The sequence below is a fragment of the Ochotona princeps genome, chromosome 11 (genome assembly GCF_030435755.1).
Source record: "Ochotona princeps isolate mOchPri1 chromosome 11, mOchPri1.hap1, whole genome shotgun sequence".
NCBI classification, from domain to species: domain Eukaryota; kingdom Metazoa; phylum Chordata; class Mammalia; order Lagomorpha; family Ochotonidae; genus Ochotona; species Ochotona princeps.
The window spans coordinates 4,843,486-4,867,312 of NC_080842.1; the positions used below are offsets into that span (position 1 = coordinate 4,843,486).

General features: G+C 44.6%; 1 protein-coding gene across 1 annotated transcript in view; it reads right to left on the bottom strand.

Moving 5' to 3' along the window:
• NSD3 (nuclear receptor binding SET domain protein 3) overlaps positions 1-23,827 on the bottom strand; it is a 93,748-nt gene that overhangs the window by 13,612 nt on the left and 56,309 nt on the right. The window contains exons 13-18 of the mRNA XM_058669780.1: positions 18,009-18,206; positions 16,812-16,982; positions 9,675-9,831; positions 1,975-2,177; positions 1,232-1,344; positions 422-691 (exon numbers count right to left, since the gene is read on the bottom strand). Of these exons, the coding sequence (XP_058525763.1) occupies positions 422-691; positions 1,232-1,344; positions 1,975-2,177; positions 9,675-9,831; positions 16,812-16,982; positions 18,009-18,206 (1,112 nt within the window). The remainder of the gene's footprint in view (positions 1-421; positions 692-1,231; positions 1,345-1,974; positions 2,178-9,674; positions 9,832-16,811; positions 16,983-18,008; positions 18,207-23,827) is intronic.

Consider the following 23,827-nt stretch of genomic DNA (forward strand, 5'->3'; position numbering starts at 1 on the left):
GGGGCTCCGAGCTCCTGTCCTCAGATCAGTTCAGCTCCGGCCCAAGCGGCCACTTGGGGAGTGAACTAGTAGATGGAAGAGTTTTCTTTGTCTCTTCTTCTCTCTATAAATCTCCCTTTCTAATAAAAATAAATAAATCTTACAAGAATAACAAATAAAAAAGTCAAAGAGAAAATTACCAGAGTCCCTTCTCCTTTTTAGGAATGATCACAGAGCTCCATGGTTATGTGCATTTTATTATTCTCTTCCTGCTGGCATATCTCTGCTCAAGAGGTGTCACTCAACAGGGAAAGTCTCAATACAGGGCCATAAATCCCATCATATTTCTGTCCCTAAAATTATACCCTACCAAAGCAGCCTGGAGTTGTGTCAGCTCCTGTGTGTCGTCTCCCAGCAGCCCACTGCCCACCTCCCGGCCTACCTTCTTAATGCTCCTCTTGGTCCTGAGGCCCCATCCTCTTCGCTCGGTCTTGATGATCTCGGCGTCAGGGTAGAGCCTCTTCGTGAAGCACTGGTTCTGACAACGCTCTCCAGCCGGGCACACCTGTGGGTGGCACTCGTACTGCAACATCCTGTTGAGGCACTGGGACTCCAGGCCACACGGGTTCTCGTCGGCGGGCTTGCAGTTACAGCGGGGGATCTCCGACAGGTCAGCGACTTGGATCTGTACCTTCCCGATGACTTTGTTGGCCTGGAGAATGCAAGCACAGCCAAAAAGGGAGGCAGGCAGAGGTAAGTGATCCAACACGAGCGCCTGCACGCTGCGTCAGTACTGCTCCTGCCTCGTAGTGCGACTCTTGACAAAGGCTCCATGCCTCAACTTCCCCATGAATGAGCCAGCAATATATCAGCTCTCTTCCTCAGCTGACAAGTCCATCAGAACTGGATGTGAATTCTTCCTTGTTTATCCTGCGTTGTCCTCCTTCCCCTGGCTGATGGAGATATCTCAGATGGAAACGGGGAAGCCCATCTGTCTGAGGAGCCCTGACTATGCCCTCATTTCCCTGCGGGATACTCTGGGGAGCATGTTGTACTGATCCAAGGTCAGAAGGGCCTTATCAGAGGCCTGTTCCACACAGCACAGCAGCCGTGACACCTAACAACGGTTCCAGCGGAAGCGCTGCATGCTGGCTAGAATTCCGGTGATAAAGACCAAGGTTTTCCTGAGTCAGAAAGGAGGGGAGCATGCTTTATCTGATCCAGGAAACACCGTGTTTTCAGGCTGACTCACCTTGATGTGTTTGTACGGAGGTGGTTTTCTTGAATTTTTTTCAATCTCCAGTGCTTCCTTACTTTCCCTCTGTGCTTTCAGTTCCTGGAAACGTTTTGCAGCTTCTTCCAGTGCTGCCAACAAGACCAAAGAGAGCAGATAAATACCAAAAAGCAGACAGGTCCTGTCAGGGCAATGGCTTCAGCAGCCTGCCTGAGGTTCCGCACCTGCCGTTCTGGAAAGGGCCATCTACAAGCAGGGGAGGCAGAAACCCGCCTGCATTTGCCAGCCTGCATGTGCTACCAGAACCCAGCCTGTGTGTGCTACCAGAATCCTGCCTGCATGTGCCAGCCTGCATGTGCCACAGCCGCAGCAAAGAGGCCCAGCTGCAGGGACCAGAGACGTGTGTGGGGACCTGAGAGCAGCGCTACACCTTGCACTTGACAGAGGCTCAGCCTGTTTTTATTCATGACGCCAAACTTCCCAGCAACTCACAGCAAAAGCACTGGTGAGGCTGTTCATGGGAGGATTCCCTTTCCTCTGTGGAAAGGGGATTTTATATCACCATTCCCAGAACAATGTCTGCCTTCGGAGGCATCACTGCTGGAACTACTTTCACACACAGCACATGGGGACCTGGGAGTAACACGACCGCAGGATGCAAGCACCTGGGGCAGAGTGTCTAATACCAAAAACGAGTCCCACGCAAGCTGACATGCAGGCCGAGGGCTCAGCTCTGCAGCTGTAGCTCGCCCCCGGCATACCTTTCTTGAAGGTCTTGTTGATGCTGGTCTGTCCCTCAGCAAAGCTTCGGTCTCCTTCCACGTATGGGAAGACTCGGCCCTGGTGCACCCAGTAGTAGTCATGGGATCCAAAGAAGAACACAGGGAAGTCCCCCAGGTCGTGTTTCAGTCCCTGGATGTTGAGGGGCACAGACCTGGGGTTGCAGATCTCTGCAGGCCACCATCTGTAAACAAAAGCAGTTTCAGACCCAAGATGCTACATGCTGCTAGTCCTCACAGGATTTGAAGGAGTCAACAGGGGGTTCTGCACAGTGCTCCTACTGCCTAGATCTTCAGAACACAACATACCCTGCTTTATCCCTAATCCACCAAAATCACATTATTTATTACTTAACATATTAGTGGGCAAAATAAGGAGTAGAGACTCAGCAAAGCAGGCCCTGAACTGACCTGGTTTCTTTCTTTAAGAACATCTGATGCTTGCATAAACCCAGAAAATCAAGTTATGACGGGCAAACAGCACTATCCAAGATGAGAACCGTGGTGCCACCTGTTAAATTTCAAACCAGAATTGGATCCTGGAAAAGTCATGTTTTCTACCAAATGTGACATACTTAATGCAAGATTGTATTTCAAGGCAAAAAAGTTTGCTTCTGGTAGCTAAGAAAATCATGTTGAGAACAAACGGATGCTATACATTCAACTCAGCATTTTCTTAATCTCACATCAACCAGGCTCCATATCTCTTGGTCAAAATGCGTTAGGTCTTATCAGCTGCCACTACAGAACCTAATTCATCCTAGATGACAGTAAACACGGGCTGGGTGCAGGATGCCACTGGGACTGCCCAGTGTCCTGTCATCTGCAGGCTGCATGGACAATTCCAAGCAGTTTTTACAGCAGGCCTTGGGGGGAACTGAGGGCCGGCGACCCTTCTGTGAGCCACTCTAGGACCAGACGGAAAAGCAGACACACTTCTCAGGGTCCTCTTCTCCACATGCCTAATATAAGTACCAGACAAAAAATCACACCGTCGATGAGACAAATGGTGACGTGGCTGGACTCTCGATTGACACTGCAGAGCATGGCTCGGAAGGTGTCATCCAAGATTCAGGAACCTGGGGAGGTCTGGTGCCATGGCCTGGTGGGTAAATCCTTGCCTTGCCTCTGCCAGATCCCGTATGGGCACCAGCTCATATCCCGGCTGCTCCACTTCCCATCCAGCTCCCTGCAGGTGGCCTAGGAAAGCAGTCGAGGACGGCCCAGCACCTTGGGACCCCGCACCTGCATGGGAGATTTATAAGAAGCTTCTGCCTCTGGCCTTGGATTTGCCCAGTTTCAGTCACTGTGTTCATTTGGGGAGTAATTCAGTGGGTAGAAGGTTTTTCTGTTTCTTTCTCTACTTTTGTTTTTTCCTCCTCCAAAAACTGCCTTTCAAATTAACAAAATAAATCTTGGCTCAGGCACAACAGTGTAGTGGTTAAAGTCCTTGCCTTGAACGCACCAGGATCCCATTTGGGCGCCGGTTCTAATCCCGGCAGCCCCGCTTCCCGTCCAGCTCCCTGCCTGTGGCCTGGGAAAGCCGTCGAGGATGGCCCAAAGCCTTGGGACCCTGCACCTGTGTGGGAGACCAGGAAGAAGCTCCTGGCTCCTGGCTTTGGATTGGCTCAGCTCCAGCTGTTGTGGTCACTTGGGGAGTGAATCACTGGATGGAAGATCTTCCTCTCTGTCTCTCCTCCTCTCTGTATATCTGCCTTTCCAATAAAAATAAATAAATCTTGGGCTCGGCAGCGTGGCCTAGTGGCTAAGGTCCTCGCCTTGATCCCATATGGCCGCTGGCTCTGATCCCGGCAGCTCCACTTCCTCTCTGTCTCTCTTCCTCTCAGTATATCTGACTTTGTAATAAAAATGGAATAAATCTTAAAAAAAAAAAAAATCTTAAAAATAGAAAAAACCAGAAACCAACCAACCAACCAACCAAACAACAAAAGCCGTTAGTTCAGAGTTGCCATTGTGTTGCAGCACGTTAGGCTGGCATTCATGCTGTCAGCAGCTCACACTGGATTACTGCTCTCAGTCCCAGCTACTCTGCTTCCTATCCAGCTCCTTGTTAACGTGCCCGGAAAACGCTGCAGAAGAACCCGCGTGCTTGCATCTGTCAGCCACCCGGGAAGCCCAGGAGAAGTGTCAGGCTCCTGGTTCTGGCGTGACCCAACGCAGTGCTGGGCTGTTAGGAGACTCAACCAGTGGACGGGAGCCCTTTCCTCCAGCTCTCCATTATTCTGCTTTTCAAATAAAAACAGAAAGAAAGAAAAGAAAGCTGCAGGGGTGGGGGAAATTAAGATCACAATCATGGATGGATGTGTTTCTAAAACACACAATAATCTGATCTAGGTATAAAATCTTTTTTTTTTTAATATTTTATTATTATTGGAAAGCCAGATATACAGAGAGGAGAGACAGAGAGGAAGATCTTCCATCCGACGATTCACTCCCCAAGTGAGCCGCAAGGGGCCGAGACGCACCAATCCGATGCCGGGAACCAGGAACCTCTTCCGGGTCTCCCACGTGGGTGCAGGGTCCCAAAGCCTTGGGCAGTCCTCAACTGCTTTCCCAGGACACAAGCAGGGAGCTGGATGGGAAGTGGAGCTGCCGGGATTAGAACCGGAGCCCATATGAGATCCCGGGGCTTTCAAGGCGAGGACTTTAGCCGCTAGGCCACGCCGGGCCCTAGGTATAAAATCTTGTGGTGCTGTGAACTGCACTGGAAAACTGGTTTGGCTTCCTTAAACAGTAATTCAATTAATCAAACTGTCTTATCAACTGAATTATGTACCTTTTCTAGTCCCAGAAAGGCAAATGTCTTTTTTTTTTTTTAAGATTTTTAAAATTTTGGCTGGCAAGTCAGATATACAGAGAGCAGGAGAGACAGAGAGGAAGATCTTCCATCCGTTGATTCATTACCCAAGAGTTCACAATGGCTGGAGCTGAGCCGATCCATAACCAGGAGCCAGGAGCCTGTTCTGGGTCTCCCACATGGGTTGCAGGGTCCCAAGGCTTTGGGCCATCCTCGACGGCTTTCCCAGGCCACAGGCAGGGAGCTGGACAGGAGGTGAGGCCACTGTGAGAGGAACCAGCACCCACATGGGATCCTAGCATGTGCAAGATGAGGACTTAAGCCGTTACGCTACCGCGCAGGGCCCCAGGCGTACATGTTTTAAATGATGAGAGTGGTATGTGCTTCTTTTAAACATTACAAATCAGTCTGCTATTCCTGAGGTGTGCACAACTAAGTCTACCATCAGCAAAATTAAAAAATAAAGGTCTAGGGCCCAGCACAGTAGCCCAGCAGCTGAAGTCCTCACCTTACACTTGCTGGGATCCCATACGGGCGCTGGTTTGTGTCCCAGCAGCCCCACTTCCCATCTAGCTCGCTGCCTGTGGCCTGGGAAAAAAGCTGAGGACGGCACAAAGCCTTGAGACCCTGCACCCGTGTGGGAGACCTGGAAAAGCTCTTGGCTTCTGGCTTCAGATCGGCTCAGCTCCGGCTGTTGTGGTCACTTGGGGAGTGAATCATCATATGGATGATCTTCCTGTCTCTCCTCTTCTCTGTAACTCTGCGTTTCCAACAAAAATAAATAAATGTTGAAAAGAAAAAGAAGCCTCTAAAGGAACGCATAACAGAAAAGCAAACACACTTCCCAGTAGGCGCCAATCCTGAAACTAGGAAATTACACGTAAATGCTTTCCAGGCGCTAGAAGCATAATGCACATAGAACTCCAGCTGTTGAAAATTACACACATGTAAGATACAGGCTATATATTAGCGTGCTTCTGGATTTCCAACTGTGTACCATGGAGATCCTCCCACTCTACAAGGAAAAATCTGCATTTCCACTGGCTTCAGGGTGCTGTGGGAAACGGACACACAGTAATGTATGTGAGAAACCCTCCCGGTGCAGAGCGTCTGCCTCACCGCACTCTTGCGCAGCTGCCGACGGCACTCCCAGTACCCCTGCAGACACCCTGTGCAGGCCGTGCAAGGGCCGCAGGGCGGGCACCAGCTGACCACTTTCCAGGGGGCATCACTGCTCCATGTCCTCACTGGCCACGTTAAGCCTTCATCAATCTGCTGGGGGCGGGGGGGGAAGCCTCTGTATTTTAATGTCTGTTTCTTTTTAGTGATGCTGAGCATTTTTCCATGTTCTTTTTTTTTTTTGAGGAGTCTTTATTTTATTATTATTATTATTTTTTTTAAAGATTTATTTATTTTATTATTTTTTAAAGATTTATTTATTTTTATTGGAAAGGCAGATATATAGAGAGGAGGAGAGACAGAGAGGAAGATCTTCCATCCGATGGTTCACTCCCCAAGTGACCGCAATGGCCAGTGCTGAGCTGATCCAAAGCCAGGAGTCAGGAACTTCCTCCAGGTCTCTCATGCAGGTGCAGGGTCCCAATGCTCTGGGCCGTCCTCGACTGCTTTCCCAGGCCACAGGCAGGGAGCTGGATGGGAAGTGGAGCTGCCGGGATTAGAACCGGTGCCCATACTGCATCCCGGTGCGTTCAAGATGAGGACTTTAGCTGCTGGGCCATGCCGCCGGGCCCGAGCAGTCTTTATTTTATTGTGAAATCAGCGGATAATCATGTGATGCTAGTAACTCTGAAGTTGTATTTCTCTCTCTCTCTCTCTTTTTTACTCCATTTTTTCTTTATTTTTGACAATCTTTTCATAGTTAATTAGGGCAAACAGGTTCAAGGGCTACAGGAAAGTAGGTGAGACTATTATTTCCACATTTTTTTTCCTGTATCTGGGGTAAAGGGAGAAGCCCCACCCAGTCTCCCACCCACCCCAGGTCCCTGATGTGGGGCACGCTCCGAGAGTCTTGCTCAAGCGGTTTTGACAGTTCACCAGTTTTGAATTGCTGCTAATCTGGGCACTCCAAGCACGATGAGGTCGCTGAAGAATCCACTGATTGACATAGTCCACGAAGAGTCTCCGTTTGCCCAGTTTTTCATTGCCAACATATGGCTGGGGTAGTTGATCAATTTATTCTATCCTTTGTCTTTTCATAGTTAGGGTTCTGAGTCTGGCAATCCGATTGGGGAGATCCCCAAAGAAATTTTGTCTGAGGTGATCCTAGACCAGATTCTTGTGTGTACTTGCAAGTATAGGGCCTGGCACAGTCCCCGTTTATTTTCTATTTGTTGTTCTGCTTTCTATTTGCTGTTTGACTTCATTTCTTCGTCCTCTTTTCCGTGAAGGAACTTTTATCTTCTTAATCAAGGTCTAACACCAGATACCTGCTCTCAGTTTGACATTTGGTTTTGAGTTTTATATCTTCCCACCATAGTATGAAAGTTTGTATTCAAACTGAGGGGCTGGCACCGAGGCTCAGCAAACTAGTCCTCTGAGGCGCCAGCATCCCATATGGGAGCCAATTCATGTCTCAGGTGCTCTACTTCTGATCCAGCTCCTTGTTTATGGCCTGGAAAAGCAGCAGCGGATGGCCCAAGTGCTTGGGCACTTGCATCTGTATAGGAGATCCTGAAGAAGCTCCTGGCTCCTGGTTTTGGGTCAGCTCAGCTCCAGCCATTGTGGCCATTTGGGAAGTGAACCAGCGGATGCAACATCTCCAGCTTCCTCTCTATAAATCTGCTTTCAACTAAAATGAATAAATCAATCTGTGAAATCGTTCTTTAGGACTTATATATAGGCTGGCAATTCTATGTTTAAAACAAAACAAAACAACAAGAGGAGAACCTTTTCTCGACCTCAATGCCACTGATTCCAGCTGAACGTGAAGTCTCTACAGTTAGATAGGGAAGCAAGCCATCTGAACCTGAGAAAACAGCAGCAGTTTTCTTAGAAAAATTATAATACACCTGCCATTTTATGTAAGGGTATTTTAGTCACAATTCTAGTCTTGCTGCTTAAAAAAAAATAGAGCGGAGGGGCTGGCATTGCTGCCTGTGACACCTGTGTGAGTCCTGGGGCTCCACTTCTGCTTCAGCTCCTGGATCATGTGCCTGGGAAGGCAGCGGATCACAGCGCAGAGTATCTGTGCCTCAGCCCCCCACCCGCGAGACCCAGAAGAAACTTGGCTCCTGGCTTCAGCCCAGCCAGGCCCCAGTCACTGCAGCCATCTGGGAAGGGAGGTGGCAGATCAAAGCCCTTTCTCTCCATCTCCCTCTCTGTGTAATACTGATTCTCTTACTAAGCAAAAACAAAACCAAGAGAAAGAGTGAGACACACAGACAGAGTCCCCAGCCGTGTGTATTGACCAGGGTTGAGTGTGATTCGAGTCTCTCATGTGAGAGGTAGTTCCAGGTCTGCAACAACAACAAGCTGGACCTAGCAGCCACAGTCAGGGACTAAACCCAGCTATTGTGAAATAGGACTTGGCCTACAAGATTAAATAGCTACACCTTAAAGTGCCTATTCTTTCTTTCTTTTTTTTAATATTTATTTTTATTGCAAAGTCAGATATACAGAGAGGAGAGAGACAGAGAGGAAGATCTTCTGCCCGATGATTCACTCCCCAAATGACCACAAAGGCTGAGTCAATCCAAAGCCAGGAGCCAAGAGCCTCTTCAGGGTTTCCCATGTGGGTGGAGGGTCTAAAGGCCTTGGGCCATCCTCGATTGCCCTCCCAAGCCTTAAGCAGGGAGCTGGATGGGAAGCAGGGCTGCTGGGATGAGAATTGGCACCCAAATGGGATCCCGGTGCGTTCAAGGTGAGGACTTTAGCTGTTAGGCCACTGTGTCGGGCCCTCCTGGCTTGTTTTATTATAATATTTCTTTTCAGTTTTTTTTAAAGATTTATTTATTTATTTGAAAGGCAGAGTTAGAGAGAACGAGGAAGACAAGGAGAAACAGAGACAGAGATGAGAATCTTCCACCTGCTGGTTCACTCCAAAAATGGCTATAATGTCCAGGGTAGTTTGAAGCCAGGAACTTCTTCTGGGTCTCCCACACGGGTGCACGGTCCAAAGGTTTTGAGCTGTCCTTGGCTGCTTTTCCAGGCCACAAGCAAGGAGCTGGATGGAAAGTGGAGCAGCCGGGACTTGAACTTGTGCTGGGGCAATGAATGCTGGCCCCAGTTGTATTTATTTTCTTAGAAAAATGACAAATACTTGCCTCCAAATGTAGTTTTATAAATATATCAATATACCAATTCAATAAAAACTTAAAGTCTTAAAGGAGAGTTTTATTAAAATAATGGCAATCACATATATTACTTACTTTACTCCCTTAAGTGATTAAGGCATCTTGATACAATAATCTTTGAGCTTTCTCATTCTTCACACATCGTTTAATGCTTCTAGCTATAATTGAATGGACCAGATTCAGGATAAAGAAAGCTATTCTGGCCAAGATAGAAACTCAATCTTATTAAAAATCAATACAAATCTAACAAAGCCACAAAGAAAAGATTACCTTCACTGTCCACGTGATCTTTCATTCCAAAATCTAAATAGTTTAATTGGTGTAGAATAACTTTCAGAGATTAATAAAGAACAATCAATGGATTTCAAGGAACAGACTCAACCATGACATCACTTTCCCAATCCCCTAAAGCTCCAGTCGCAAACACGTTTCCTTTCTCTTCCCTTTTCAAGGAGGCAGGTGTGTCCACCTCTTAGCCGCCCTACACCCAGATTCAGAACTCGGCCTCAACAATGACTGCATACTTCCTCTGTGTGCCTGAGAAAACTTGCCTGTAGTTTCCCAACTTGACCCACACAATCTGCTTGTAATGCAGCTTCTTGCCGGCTTTGCAGTCGTTACAGTTCCAGCAGCCTTCGGGCATGTCTATGCTCAGGCACTCTGGGTGGAAGGAGGCGGGACACGACTCACAGCAGAGCAATCTTCCACCTTGAAACAAACAAACAGCCTCAATCACCGGGCAAGTCAGGAATGCTGTCTTTACAGGCATGTTAGCTCTGACTCAGACTGGGGGAAAAGGACAAAGGGATGGAGTCCTACCTATAGCGATGGATTAAAATAGAAAGGGAAGGAGCGCTCTGATTATTTTTCGTGGCTTTAGTGGCTAGAACTCAAGAGCTCTTGGGGAGTGTCAAAGACCTCACTGGCCTCCACTCCTCCCCAACGTGAGCTCTGGAGCCATTGCCTGAGCAGAGAAAGCTCTCAGCATCTGAAAGATTAGCTGCACACAATCCTGAGGCTGAGCAGGCGGAGGGCAAGGCTGTTCAAGGGGCCCTTCCCAGCGAAGCAAGCAACAGTTCTTTGTATTTCAATCCAGTGCCATAGTCAACTAAATCCCTTCATGATAATATCAACCAGAACGAAAAGAGCCAGCAGCTTCATCAGTAGTTTTTGTCTTTCCATAAAAGAATGTAAAAAAAAAAAAAAAAAAAGAAAAAGTAATGAGGATTCTCAAATTGGTGATTAGATAATCATTTCCTTTTCAGTGAAAATAAAGGAAACCAAACAAGCTATACAGCAGTGGTTTGTAACTTTTCCATCATCAAGCGTCAATTTCTCCTTGTGTAAGAATCCACGTCTTCAACTATTTTAGCAACCTCCAAAATTAAAAAGATCTGCGTTGAGAAAGTAACAATTTCAGATACTGTCAGAGATTCTGATCAATAACAAGACTAGTGCCATATGACAAATCGTTAAAATCAGAGCCAAATATAAAGAAACTCACACAGTCTTATTTTGCACAAAACGTGTGATTCTGTTAGACTTCCTGAAATCGTCCCAAAGCTTGGCTTACACAGCCCGTCCTGACTTTGCACTGAGACCACTGCTCTATAGCACAAAGCCAAGTGATGGCTGGAGTGGCAGGCACCCTTCCCGGGGAGCTCCCTCCAAGTTGCCTAGCAAACTTTCTTCTTTAAATGCACAAAATGACTTCTTACTGAGACCACAAGAGGTGTGACAGACAAAACAATACTTTTAAATACAAAGAAGTCAACAGATCTGGTGGGGTGGGGGTTTAGGACATTCCTGATGCACACTTCCACAACTTTCTAAGACCATTAAACGCTCAAGATGAAATGTTTTAAAGGCATTTAGTGCAAAAAAGAAAAATCTTCAGAAAATCCGGTCTATAACACATGAGTGTGCTGAGATTTATGGTCTCAAAGTAAAGGGTTAAGAGCTCTGAATGCAATTTTACCAATTTCAGCTCCAACCTTCTGTGGGCTTGCTATCAATTATCTAGAAAATCATGCCCCTATGGAGACTTCCAAACTGCTAACTGGTTAACATAAAAACAAAAAGAAAATCCATACACATTCAGCGATGAGTTAAATTGCTGTATTTCCTCTGCTAACTTCAATTATCAGAACGTTCTTTGGCTGCAGATCTCAGTATGGATTCACTGGGTCAACTTTTCAATGTAGACATTAAATGCCTGAGCACTCTACGTAGAGAGGAAGTTCTGTAGACTCAAAGCCCAAAGTTGTTCGTTTTCCATGAGAGGAGCGGTTGGCATGCAGTATGCTGTCTGCAAACAGCTCTACAGAACCCATGATGACCAGCACGGCCACGGAGGTCAGGTGGATCATCCTTAGAGTCAACATAATAGAACACTTCTTGACTTTAAGTCTTAATTTCAGAGGAAATACAGAGCAGGAATCATCAGTGAAAATCGTCATGATAAAGATGTTGAAAATACACAGGGGAATAGAAAAAAATATGACTCATGTTGGTGCTATGTGAGAAAACTGCTTTGGGATACAAGAGAAAGATGGTTCAAGCTAAAGCGAACAGAGGGCTCAAAATAATTTCAGTTCATGTCAAGGTTAATAATGAGTACCGCACACAAAGTCAGCCATAATTAATCTAATTTTATAAAGGTGCCAGCAGAAAAATATCTCCTAAAATGCTTCAGGTAAACTAATTAGATCTATCAACTCAATTGGACTGAGGTCCATCTTTGTTTTGGAAGCAAGCAGTAACACCAATAAGGTGACGTTCTCACATTCCAATGGAAAACAGGTGTACGTACTCACATTCCAATGTTTTCAATCAACTAGCGTACTTATACTTTCTTCCAACCAGAGTTGCCACTTCAGATGTCTGACCAAAAGCAAATACATCAAACAGGCAACACAAAGCAGGAAAAAAGATGCACCCGGTATATCTATCCATATGTGTCTATCTCAGGAATATCAGCTGTGAATGAAGATCCTGCACCTGGCCCTCAGCTGATCAGAACCCGGATGTACACAGGCCAAGGTCTCACCTTCCCACGGGCACTGACCATTCCCTATGGGATAATAACCCCTCCCTCCAAGGTGCTTTTACGGCATCTTAACAAAATGATAGAATTAATCCAAAATCCAACTTTTTAGAATCAATGCTTTTATTTCCATCTATCTTGTTACACAGAGTGACAGCTCAGACTCTTTCTACCCTGTTTTAACACAAGTGATAGTCCCAGATCAGGCAAAGGATAGAGAAATATTCTGCTAGAGTGAACAGCACCCTATTCTTTCTACTTTGATAACCTACATAAAAAAAATGAGTGAAAATTCATTCAAGATTTAAGTAAAAATTTGTAGTAATGGAATTATTTTAAGCCCTTTTTAACGATTTTGCAGCCAGATGAAGACACAGTCACAACCAACAAGGCAGAGTTTACCAAGAGCAACAGATGGTGCTTGACAGGCAGACACGTCCCCCCTTCATTTTGAGGAAAAAAAAAAGGAAATGCAAAAATAAAACTTAAACTATTGTGATTATTACCTTTCTCACATTTCTTTTTGGAAGCTGACGAAGAAGGAATCATAGGTAATTTCATCAACTCAGCACGGTTTGATTCATTCAGAAGGTAGTGGGACTTATAGGCATATGAACTGAACATGGGGTCTGAATGGTCCTGAACTATCAGCCCTATACGAAACAAACAGAAAGAGATGAGCTGCAATGAAACTACCCATGATTCCATGAGGAAAAGTAAACCAACACCTACTGTGCAGCTGTGCTTCAAAGCTGGGGGACAGGGGAACAGGGGACAAGAGAGTCTAAAGAAAAAGAAGGATCCGACAGGAATGTTTAACAGTGCCTGAAGGAGTCTGAGCTATTCAATGCCTTATCTCTACGTGGAAACCTGCACACTGCAGAGGAGAAACTCCGAATCTGGAGTCCCAATGAAGACGTCTAAGGAAAACAAAGCTTCATTCCGTCACACTTACAAGGCCTAAGATGACGACCCAAGGGACACAATGACAACACTTACTAGCTATGAATAAGACTCATTTACAAAGCATAGTAGGCCCTGGGCCCTGATACACCTTCAATAAATCAAGTAGCACACAGAGGTAGAACTGAGTCTTCTTCCCCATTCATATCCTGAGAAACATTTCAATAAATTCTAGCTTTCTGTGCCAAAAGATGAAACTTTTCTTACTATGGCTCGTGACTTAAGTGAATTGCAATTTTCTGAAGCGATGCAAACCACTTTAACTTTCCCTGCCATGGTCTACTGTGATTAACAGCTTTGGTTTCTCAAACACACTTCCTCTAACTGGAGGCAAGGACAGGATGCACCGGGCTCAACCGTGCCCTCCGGTCTCTCCTCCTGCCCTCCTGCTCCAGCCCGAGAAGACCATACTGCAGCAGGACTCTGCTAAACCCAGAGAGCTGGGAGCTGGGAAAACCTCTCTTGATAACTGTTCAGTTTTTAATAATCCAGGATTCACACTGTAATTCATGATAGTAGTAGTTTCATTTAGAGAACATTCTGCAGGGGTTGGTGGAAGAGCTTTGTTTTAAAGGGTTAACCATCTACTTTTCTCATTACTGTCTATATGAACGCTAACCTGCACAGATACGGGATTGAGAAATACTTTTGGTCCAGATAGAAGAAACCTGGAAACTGGTGCTAAGACCATTCTCAGGCAACTGTGTAATGTCAAAACAGATTTCTTTAAAAACACCTTTTTTTAGAAGTTTATTTATGAGGCTGAGAGACCACACATACTCCCAGAAGTTGTGGAACACACTCCATGTCTCCACGTTGATGGCAGGAACTCAACAACTTGGGCCATCATGGCCGTCTCCCTTGGTCTGCACTGACAGGAAGCCGGCGTCAGGAGCCAGAGTTGGGAACTGAACCCAGGGACTTTAATACGGAATGCCTGCCCCTCAAAATGACTTTCATACATTTAATAGAGCGACATGGCATAGCTGAAAAACATTAGCTCTTAAATAACAAAGATCAGGCAAAAAGGCTATCTCCTCCAGTTAATTTCTGTGACCTTTAGGTGAATTATGTAATCTTGCTTTAGTATTCTTATCCATAGAAAGGAGGGAAATAATTTCTTAAAGCCACTGTAAAATCTATTCAAACACTGTCAAACAGAGTTGGAGGAATCCAATACACAAAGTAATCTGCTGTTAGTATGTCAAAAAGAAAAGAAAATCCTAACCTACATTCTCCACTTTAAGTCCCATTACAAGGAAAGGCACAGCATGTTAAGTAACTTATTGAATCAGGGTGGGGAATGCCTGGTTCACAGACTGTGTAAAATCTACAAATCATTTGGTCCATCCCAACTCAAAATGCAGAACTCAAAATTCAATACATTAACAGAAGACCAAGTTTTAAGTTGCTAATTTAGTAGAGCCCATAAAGGAAATGATAAATATCCAAATGGCCCTTGGTCAAAAAACAGTTCCGGATCCCTGCCCCAGACGGAAGAGGGCTCTGGAATACACCCCTCACAGGCAGGCGGCGCAGGGAGAGCTAACACTCTCTTGGTCTCAAAACGCATCGAACATGATTTCCGCAGACCCCAGTCTGTAAAGACTCACAAACTTGTGCAAAGATTTCAAATAGCCAATAACCAAGGAACTAGAGAAAAATCCCATGTAGCATGAAAAATACTGTTACAAGGCAAGAGACAAGCAAAATGAGCTAAAATTTCCAATAAACAAAACATAAATTAGTGACTCCTTTTCGTGTACAGGTTTTTAATTTAAGTTAAGCCTCTTTAAAACAAGGTAACTTCAATCTATGTATATAAGAATTAAATAATGCCTAACTAGGCACTGGCATATGATCACAAACATTCAGAATAACTGTCGAATTGACAAGGGACATGCACGTTCTGTTAAAGCAGGACTCCCTTGCCTCTTGGCCCCATTTACAGTACCATTAAGTCTTTCATCAAGACTTACATATTACAACTAACAGAGTGGCTAGAGTTTCCATGGGTAGAACATTCTCTAGCTGTCTTACACTAAAAATACGTTTCAGCGTAATCCCAATTATTGCATGACACAGATCAAAAGAACATACTGGTTAATCCACTGGTACTAGTTGGTTTTAAGTCTTAAGTTGATAAAGTTGGCATCCAAGTATATCAACACGAATAGTTATATAAACTTGCTATGTACACTGTTGGCTGAGCTCTGCACACTTACATCCTGGCAGCAGAGGAGACGAGAGATGGCAGAATGGAAGGATCTACAAAGCACCAAGAGGCTTCATGCTGTCCTCACCCATGACGTTCGTATGGAAGAGGAAAGGAGATTGGTGTACTGACCATTTCTTTGTTGTTAATCATTTGCCCTCTGAGATCCTTTTTGGTATCAGTTATAACAAACTATGAGACACTTCAAACCTCCTCCTGTGGGTATCACGGCAGAAGAAAGTCACCAGTGTCCCCGGAGGAGGGCAGCCAGCCCCCATGCCTGCAGAGCCCAGGCTGCTCTGATGGACCTTGCTGGTCCCAGGAGGATTATCACCCAGTTAGTTACTCACTGCCTACCTCCTCCAAGGTATTTTTTAAAATGAGAGATGCAAAAGCAAAATAAAAATTTATCACTCCACCTAAAACTATTTTAAATGTATTTTTATGAAATTTTCACCAAATTAAAGTAACTTTCCCAAGGAAGGGGGTGGAAAAACAAAAAGCAACTGAAAAAAAAAATCTACTTTCATCCTCAGTATAGTCTAAATATAATCCCATAGGCCTGATATGCCTTTGAAACTTGTCAAACAGAAAACTTTTATTAAAAGCAGTGTTGGGGGCCCAGCATGGTGGCCTAGCAGCTAAAGTCCTCGCCTTGAATGCGCCGGGATCCCATATGGGAGTGGGTTCTAATCCCAGCAGCTCCACTTCCCATCCAGCTCCCTGCCTGTGGCCTGGGAAGGCAGTCGAGGACGGCCCAAAGCCTTGGGACCCTGCACCCGCGTGGGAGACCCGGAAGAGGTTCCAGGTTCCCGGCTTTGGGTCGGCACAGCACCAGTCATTGCAGTCACCTGGGAAGTGAATCATCGGACAGAAGATCTTTCCCTCTGTCTCTCCTCCTCTCTGTATATTGGACTATGTAATAAAATAAATAAATAAATCTTAAAAAAAAAAAAAAAAGCAGTGTTGGGAGGATCAGTTGGTTTAAGAAAGAGTTCTATTTAACATAGCTGATCAGTTGCTTGTTTATCTGAGGATCAACAGCTGGCATATAAGAAAGCCTGACCTGCTGGCTTGCTGCGTCCCATGATGCCTACCTCATTCCACACCACAGTATATGATGAACTACACCACAAACCACTGAGAAGTAGATGCACCAGCCTTGCCTTCCAAGGGAAATCGTGATGGGCTGAAAGGTCTGGGTTACAGCACAGGACATGGGAAGGATCTATGCTGAATAAAAGACCTGTTTGCAGAGCAGACAGGAAGTGACTACTCCTTATGAGACTGCAGACTTGCAGAAGAACTCCTACACCAGTAATGTGAGTTTTTAAGGACACCGAAGGACTGGGAACTGGGCATGCTCATTGCTCTCAGACCTAACAGGTCAGTTCAGCACTGGATGGCCTGGGATCTCCAACGGCGAGACTCTATTTTATTCTGGAAATATGTCAATGAACTCACCTCTGGCACAAACGAAACAAAAGCCTACATTTACAGCAGAAGAACTGCTGCTCCGTTTGGAATGATTACTACAGATGAGAATGTAGGAGGACACAAACATGCTTCCGGCCGCGACACAAGCATCTCCAGAGTGGTAGGCAACGGGACACCGCAGACACTTCATCATGCGGCCTGTTCAAAGACAAATCAGAAGGGGATTCTACAGACAAGGCATCAGCTGAACATGAAATGAGACTGGTGTAGCTGCACTGTTCCGGGTGGCCACCCAATGCCATTCCTGAAAGAAAAACATTTTCTTCTTCACCAGTCTATCTCTGTCACCCCAAATATACGTGGTCCTTAATCTGAGGTGTAGGCTGGTCTTCTACCTGTGGCAACAGCATCCCATGTAGGCACAGGTTTATGTCCCAGCTGCTCCACTTCCCATCCAGCTCCCTGCTTGTGGCCTGGGAAAGCAGTGGAAGATGGCCCAAAGCCTTGGGATCCAGAAGCAGCTCCTGGTTTCAGATCTGCTCAGGTCCAGCTGTTGTAGCCAGTAGATGGAGGAACTCCGTGAAGTCTTTTAAATGAAAACAAATAATTTTTTTTTCAAATAAATGCAGGCTTACTCATCGTTTCGTTTGTGTAATCTAGACATCATACAAAGAAAGTTTTCTGATCCAATGCTATTGAGACGGTGATATCTTACGTGCCACCTGCCCAAGGGACTTTTCTTTAAAAGATTCCCTCCATCCCTTCCGTCCTTCTTCAATTAAAGGCAGGTAACAGAGAGAGGAAGAAATAGCATACGAAAGAGAGCTCCACCATCAAATGGCTGTAACAGCCAGCTCCGGGTCAGGCTAAAGCCAGGAACTCCAGCTGGGTCAACCATATGGGCGGCAGCAACTTGGGCCACCATATGCTCCTTCCCAGGCCCATGAGCAGGGAGCGGGAATGGAAGAGAAGCAGCGGGAACTTAGACTGAAATTCCACTATGGGATGCTGCCACTCCGAGTAAAGGCTTAATCACTGGCCTCTATGTAGGTCTTTACTTAACACGCTATGCATTGTGGCTGAACGTGTAAACCTACGGATAAACAGGGGGAGAGAATGCTTGAGATTGTTTATAAAGATGTACGTGCTGCATGCATTGCTACTGCCCTGAAACCCACGACACCACGGCTCAAGGTGGAGCACCTTCCGCTAGCCCCATTTTACCTTTACTCGCTTTGTGGATGTCTTTCTCCACGCAGCAGGCAGAGCAGCAGTGCTGGGGACAGCGGAATCCTTTGGACTCAAAGATGGCAGTGGGGAATTTGCGGACACAGGCTTCATGGTAGAATTTCCCACAGGCACCCACAGAACAGCGCTTCACATCCTTTCCGGACATCTTGCAGGAGAAACAGGGGTGCTGTCCTGGAATGTGGGTGAGGAAGAGAGTCAAAGCGGATGGAAGCAAGCCATCAGAGCTGCTTCTGCAGGGGCCTCTCCTAGGACACCTAAGAATTTCACACAGGAGAACGGCAGTTCACACAGATGGCTGTGTTCAAGGGTTTTACAAATCTTGCTGGAATCATTGTCAGTGGGAGATACAACACTAAGACAATCTGAATTTCCAAAGTCACTTTCACAGAAAACTCAGAACAGTAAATTTTCAACTCTGGAGAAGAGTGAGAGGTGAGTTCTTCCCTGTAAGAATAAATAAAAGCAATTACAAAGGAAAGATTCCGCTAGATAGAATCACTGAGGATTTCGGGATGGGAAAAAAAAAAAACCACTAAACAAAAACTCATAATTGTAATGCACAAGGTACAAAAGTATGACTGGGTCTCTATATTTGACCTGTAAAAAATCAAGGACAAACAAAATCTTTGAAATTTCCCATACGAAAGACAATTACTTTGAGAGGGCTGACTGAAAGACAGACACTGAAGGAACAATGGAACTTATCTACAAACAGATGAAGGAAAATAACTACCAAGTGAGATTTCTATACTGTGTGAAAACGTGCTTCTAGAATGAAGTGAAAAAGTTAACACTCAGGACAGCGGCTATGGAACAGCAGGTGAGGGTGAGGCTGTCCCTGCAGTGCGAGCATCCCACATGAAACTGATGTGAACCATGGTTTCTGCTCCACTTCTGATCCAGCTCCTTCTTCACGTGCCTGGGAAAGCAGTGCACGCTGGCTCCAATGCCTGGGCTCCCTGCTGCACCCACGTCAGAGAACTAGATGGAGCTTCTGGCATCATGCTGGCCCAGTACTGGTCATTAAGGGAGTGAACCAGCAAATGAAAGAGGTAGTTCACACTTTTGTCTTTAAAAAATATATATATATATATCTAAAAAAAAATTAGGTCCCATCACGGTAGCTTAGTGGCTAAAGTCCTTCACCTTGTATGCGCTGGGAGGCCTCATGGGTGCCAGTTCTAATCCTGGCAGCTCCACTTCCCTTCCAGCTCCCTGCTTGTGGCCTGGGAAAGAGGTGGATGGCCCAAGGCCTTGGGACCTCGCACCTGCGTGGGAGACCCAGGAGAAGCTCCTGGCTCCTAGGTTTGGATTGGCGCAGCAGCACTGGCTGTTGCGGTCACTTGGGGAGTGAATCAGCAGATGGAAGATCTTCCTCTCTCTCTCTCCTCCTCTCTGTATATTTGATTTTCCAATAAAAATAAATAAAATCTTTAAAAAAAAGGTTAAAGTATACCATCAAGTATTCCCAATGAATTTGAAAAGTTAGATGAATCGACAGATTCCTAGAAACACAGAGCCCACTAACAGGAACACAAAAAGAAGCCCAGAATGTGACTAGTTCTATAAACTATTAACAGAAATTGAGAACATCATTGAAAAACCTTCCAACAAAGAACATTTCAGGCCCAGATGGTTCCACAGACAAATCTGTCAAATATTTAAAGGAGAAAAAACAATGCCAATTATGATAGAAATAGAAAAGAGCAGCAAGTCAAGACAAATGTAGCAAAACATGCAACAGAAATAAGCAAGGACTATAAAACAGTTCACGTGCAGAGAAAAGAGACACAATGTATTTGCAAAAGTAAGGGGTGTGAAAATCCAGTTTCTGAACATGTAATTTACAGGCAGAAGAAAGATTAACAAAAAATAGGAAAAGATGCTCTTCACTAGTAATCAGACAAGTATCAATCAAACAAGGCATGTGACAACAAACACCAGAGCTGAATTACACAAGATGTTGACAAGGCATGAGGAAACAGATATCGTATATTCTGCTGTGTTGAATTTAGAAAGGACCAGGCAATACATCTTAAAACTTGAAAAGCTTCTTTCCTATGGCTTAGAATTTCCACTAGTGATTTGCACGTGAGGGAAGACCTGGCCCTGTCAAAGGGGCTGACAGCAGCGCTGTGTTTAGTGGCAAACAGCTGCAAGCCACTCAACAGCACAAGATTAAATCAACTAACCCTAATGGATCTGTTTCACAAAAAAAAGAGTTCCTGCAGAGAACAGTTCAAAATATTTTACTATAACACATACAAAACATGTTATACGGACACACATAAAAAGGCTTATAGGGTTACACACCAAATTCATACCAAGGACTGCACTGTGAGGCCTGGAACCAAGGGAGAGGCCTGCAATTAAGAGTGATGACCATCGGCTTGAACCACAATTGTAGTTATAACAACGTGTTTTATGTGTCACTTATATTAGAAGTAATTTCAAAATACTGAACAAGTATAAGAACACATAATTCTGTAAGATACAGACAAGACGCACAGATAATTCACTAGAGTCACTAAATACACAGAAACAAAAGGTTCAGTTGTTAACCATAAACCGAAAGAAACTTGTCAAATGTTTACTGGCCATTTGGACATCATCTTTGGATAGTCTTCTGCCCTTTTATTTACAAAAAGGTTTATTCATTTTTTAAAAAAAATTGCAATCAGATATATAGAGAGGAAGACAGTCAGAGAAATATCTTCCATTCACTGGTTCACTCCCCAAGTGGCCACAAAATCTGGAGCTGAGCCGATCGGAAGCCAGGAGCCTGAAGCCTCTTCTGGGTCTCCTGTACAGGTGCAGGGTCCTAAGGCTTTGGGCCATCCTTCTCTGCTTTCCTAGGCCACAAGCAGGGAGCTGGAAGGAAACTGGAGCAGCCGGGACATGAACCAGTGCCCATTTGGGATCCTAGTGTATGCAGGGTGAAGGACTTCAGCCACTAGGCTACCATGCTAGGGCCTAAAGTATTTAATTTTTCTAAATTGGCTGTTACATAATTTCCTTAAAATGAACACTTTACAACACTTTTCTCACTATGTTTAATGTAGAAACAAAGCATAGTGGGGTTACTATTATCCTGTTGTATATATTAATTTCAAATTACATTTAAGCAAATATGAAGGTAATAGTTTTTAAAGATTTATTTTTATTGGAAAGGCAGATTTATAGCGAGAAGGAGATACAGCACGGAAGATGTTCCGGTCACTGGTTCACTCTCCAACTGGCCACAATGGCCAGAGCTGAGCTGATCTGAAGCCAGGAGCCATACAGGATGGGCCAAAGCCTTGGGATCCAGCACCCACATTGGAAACCCTGAAAAAGCTCCTGGCTCCTGGCTTCGAATTGGCTTAGGTCCAGCCATTGTGGCCACTTGTGGAGTGAATCAGCAGATGGAACATCTTTCTGTCTCTCTGTATAAATCTGACTTTCCAACAAAAAATAAATAAGTCTTTAAAAAAAAAGACGAAGAAGATTTCAGGGTTCAAGGTTATGGTGTAGTAAGTTAAGGCACCAGCTTCAATGCCAGCATCCTATACTGGTTCAAGTCCCAGCTATTCTGCTTCTAATTTATCTCCCTGCTGACGCATGTAGGAAGAGCTAGATGCCAGGGTAAGTAGTTGGGGCCCTCCTACCCAGAAGGGAGAACAGTTCCAGATTAGGGAGTGAATCAGATGAAAGCAGGTGGAAGAATTCTTTCTGTTTACTTGGCTTTTCAAATAAATAAAACACTTCCTGAAATAAAAATAGCAAGAACTAAGCAAAACTGATTGTCATAGAACTTTTTGCAATCTTCCTATTACACATTTTAATCAAAAGGGTGAATGAAAATGCTTTCCTCCCAGAAATTACTTATGTCTTGAATAACACAAAGTGGTAGTGTAACGACTTATTAGCTATATGTTCTGTCATACTGTTTTTCATCTAAAGTGTGTATCTTTTGATAAACAAGTGCATAAATAAGATCAAGTCATGATTGGAAAAAATTCTTACTCCAAATACTTCAGAATAATCAAATCAAAAGCACTTAATTTATTTTATAGTCTTGGTAAAAATATAAAACATGAAGAAGTTTAAGATTGTGACAATTTTTAAGTGTACAGCTCAGTAACATTTCATATACTCGGGTTATTGGGCAGTCATTACTATTGTCTTCTAAAACTTTTTATTGACTGCATATTAAGCAACTCCCCATTTCTTCTGCTTCTCTGGTAACCGCTGTGCTTTCTAAGAATGTGTCACTCTAAGTACTTCCTTTGAATGGACGCACACGTCACTTGTCCTTTTGTGACTTCTTCCACTCAATGCGCAGTCTTCAAGCTCCACCGTGCTTGTGAACCTATCTCGGAAGTTCACGCAAGGCTGCATAACATTTCTTTGCATGCGCATCGGATAGTTTGCTTATTCTTTCATCTACTGAGAGCTGTCTGGATTGTTTCTACCTTTTCAGTATTGGAAATCATGCTGCTACCAACATGCGTGTTCAAGTATCTGTTGGAATCCTTGCTTTCAGTTCCTTTCGGTTTACACACCCAGAGGGAAACTACTGGATCACATGGTGATTCCATTGACTTTGAGAAAACGTCATGTTGTTTACAACAGCTGCTGTGCCATTTTTAGATTCCCACCGACAGTATACAAGGTTCCAATTTCTTCTGATCCTTGCCCTCATGTGCTTTTATATCCTATATACTACACATAGTAAGCATATGTTACATGTATTATATAGTCATCCTGATAAGTGGGAAGTGAAGACTGCTGAGGTGTCGATTCGTGTTTCTCTGATTACTGCGATGAGCATGCTCTCATGTGTCTACTGGTCATCTGCAGCTCCTCTGTGTAGAAATGTCTGTTCAACTTCTTTATGTAATTTGGATCTGGGCTCTTTGTTGTAGAATTCAAAGAATTTTCTATATTTCCTGGGCATTAATCCCTTATCAGACACGATTTGCAAATACTTTCTCTCATCCCCTCATTTCTGCATTATTCCTTTTGCTGTCTGTGCCTCTGATGTCAAAGCCGATGTCATGATGTTTCCTCTATATCTCCTCCTAAGAGCTTGATTGTTTTAGATCATATTTCAGTCTCTGACTCATTTAATTTTTTATTGTTAACCATTCCTTGTGTTCTTTTGCATGTAAACATTCATTTTTTTTTTCCAGCATACTTGTTGAAAATACTATCCTTTCCCCCTGCAGATTGGTCATTACACCCTTGACAAAAACCATTTGGCCACAGACATGAGTACATTATTTCTGGGCTTTCAGTTCTCCTCCAGTGGGGTGCTTGTCTATGTGTATTCCAGTAGCACACTGGCTTAATAACTGTGCCTTAGCAGCAAACTCAGAAATCAATCAGGAAGCAAAATCTTCTCTAATACTTCTTTGAATTCAACTGACAGAAATGTACTAGATTCTAGAGTCAGAAGAGAAGCCCAAAGCGTGTTTTTAAATTTTCTATTTACTTTTATTTCATGTGAAAGGCAAAGAGAGAAACAGCCAGCCAGATCCACCCACTGATTTGCTCTCCAAGTACCCAGAGGAGCTGAGGCCAGGCTAGACCATTCCAGGAAAGGTTGAAACCAAGAATGATGATCTCAGTCCAAGTCTCCCACATGGCGGGAGGGATGCCACGACACAGGCCCTCATCCGCCTCAGGGGGTATGTTAACAGGATAATGGATTCAGCAAGAGCTAGGATTTAGACACAGCTGCCCTGATGTGGAATGCATGCACCCTGAATGGCATTTACCAACAGGCTAAATGCCTACTCCTAAACAGT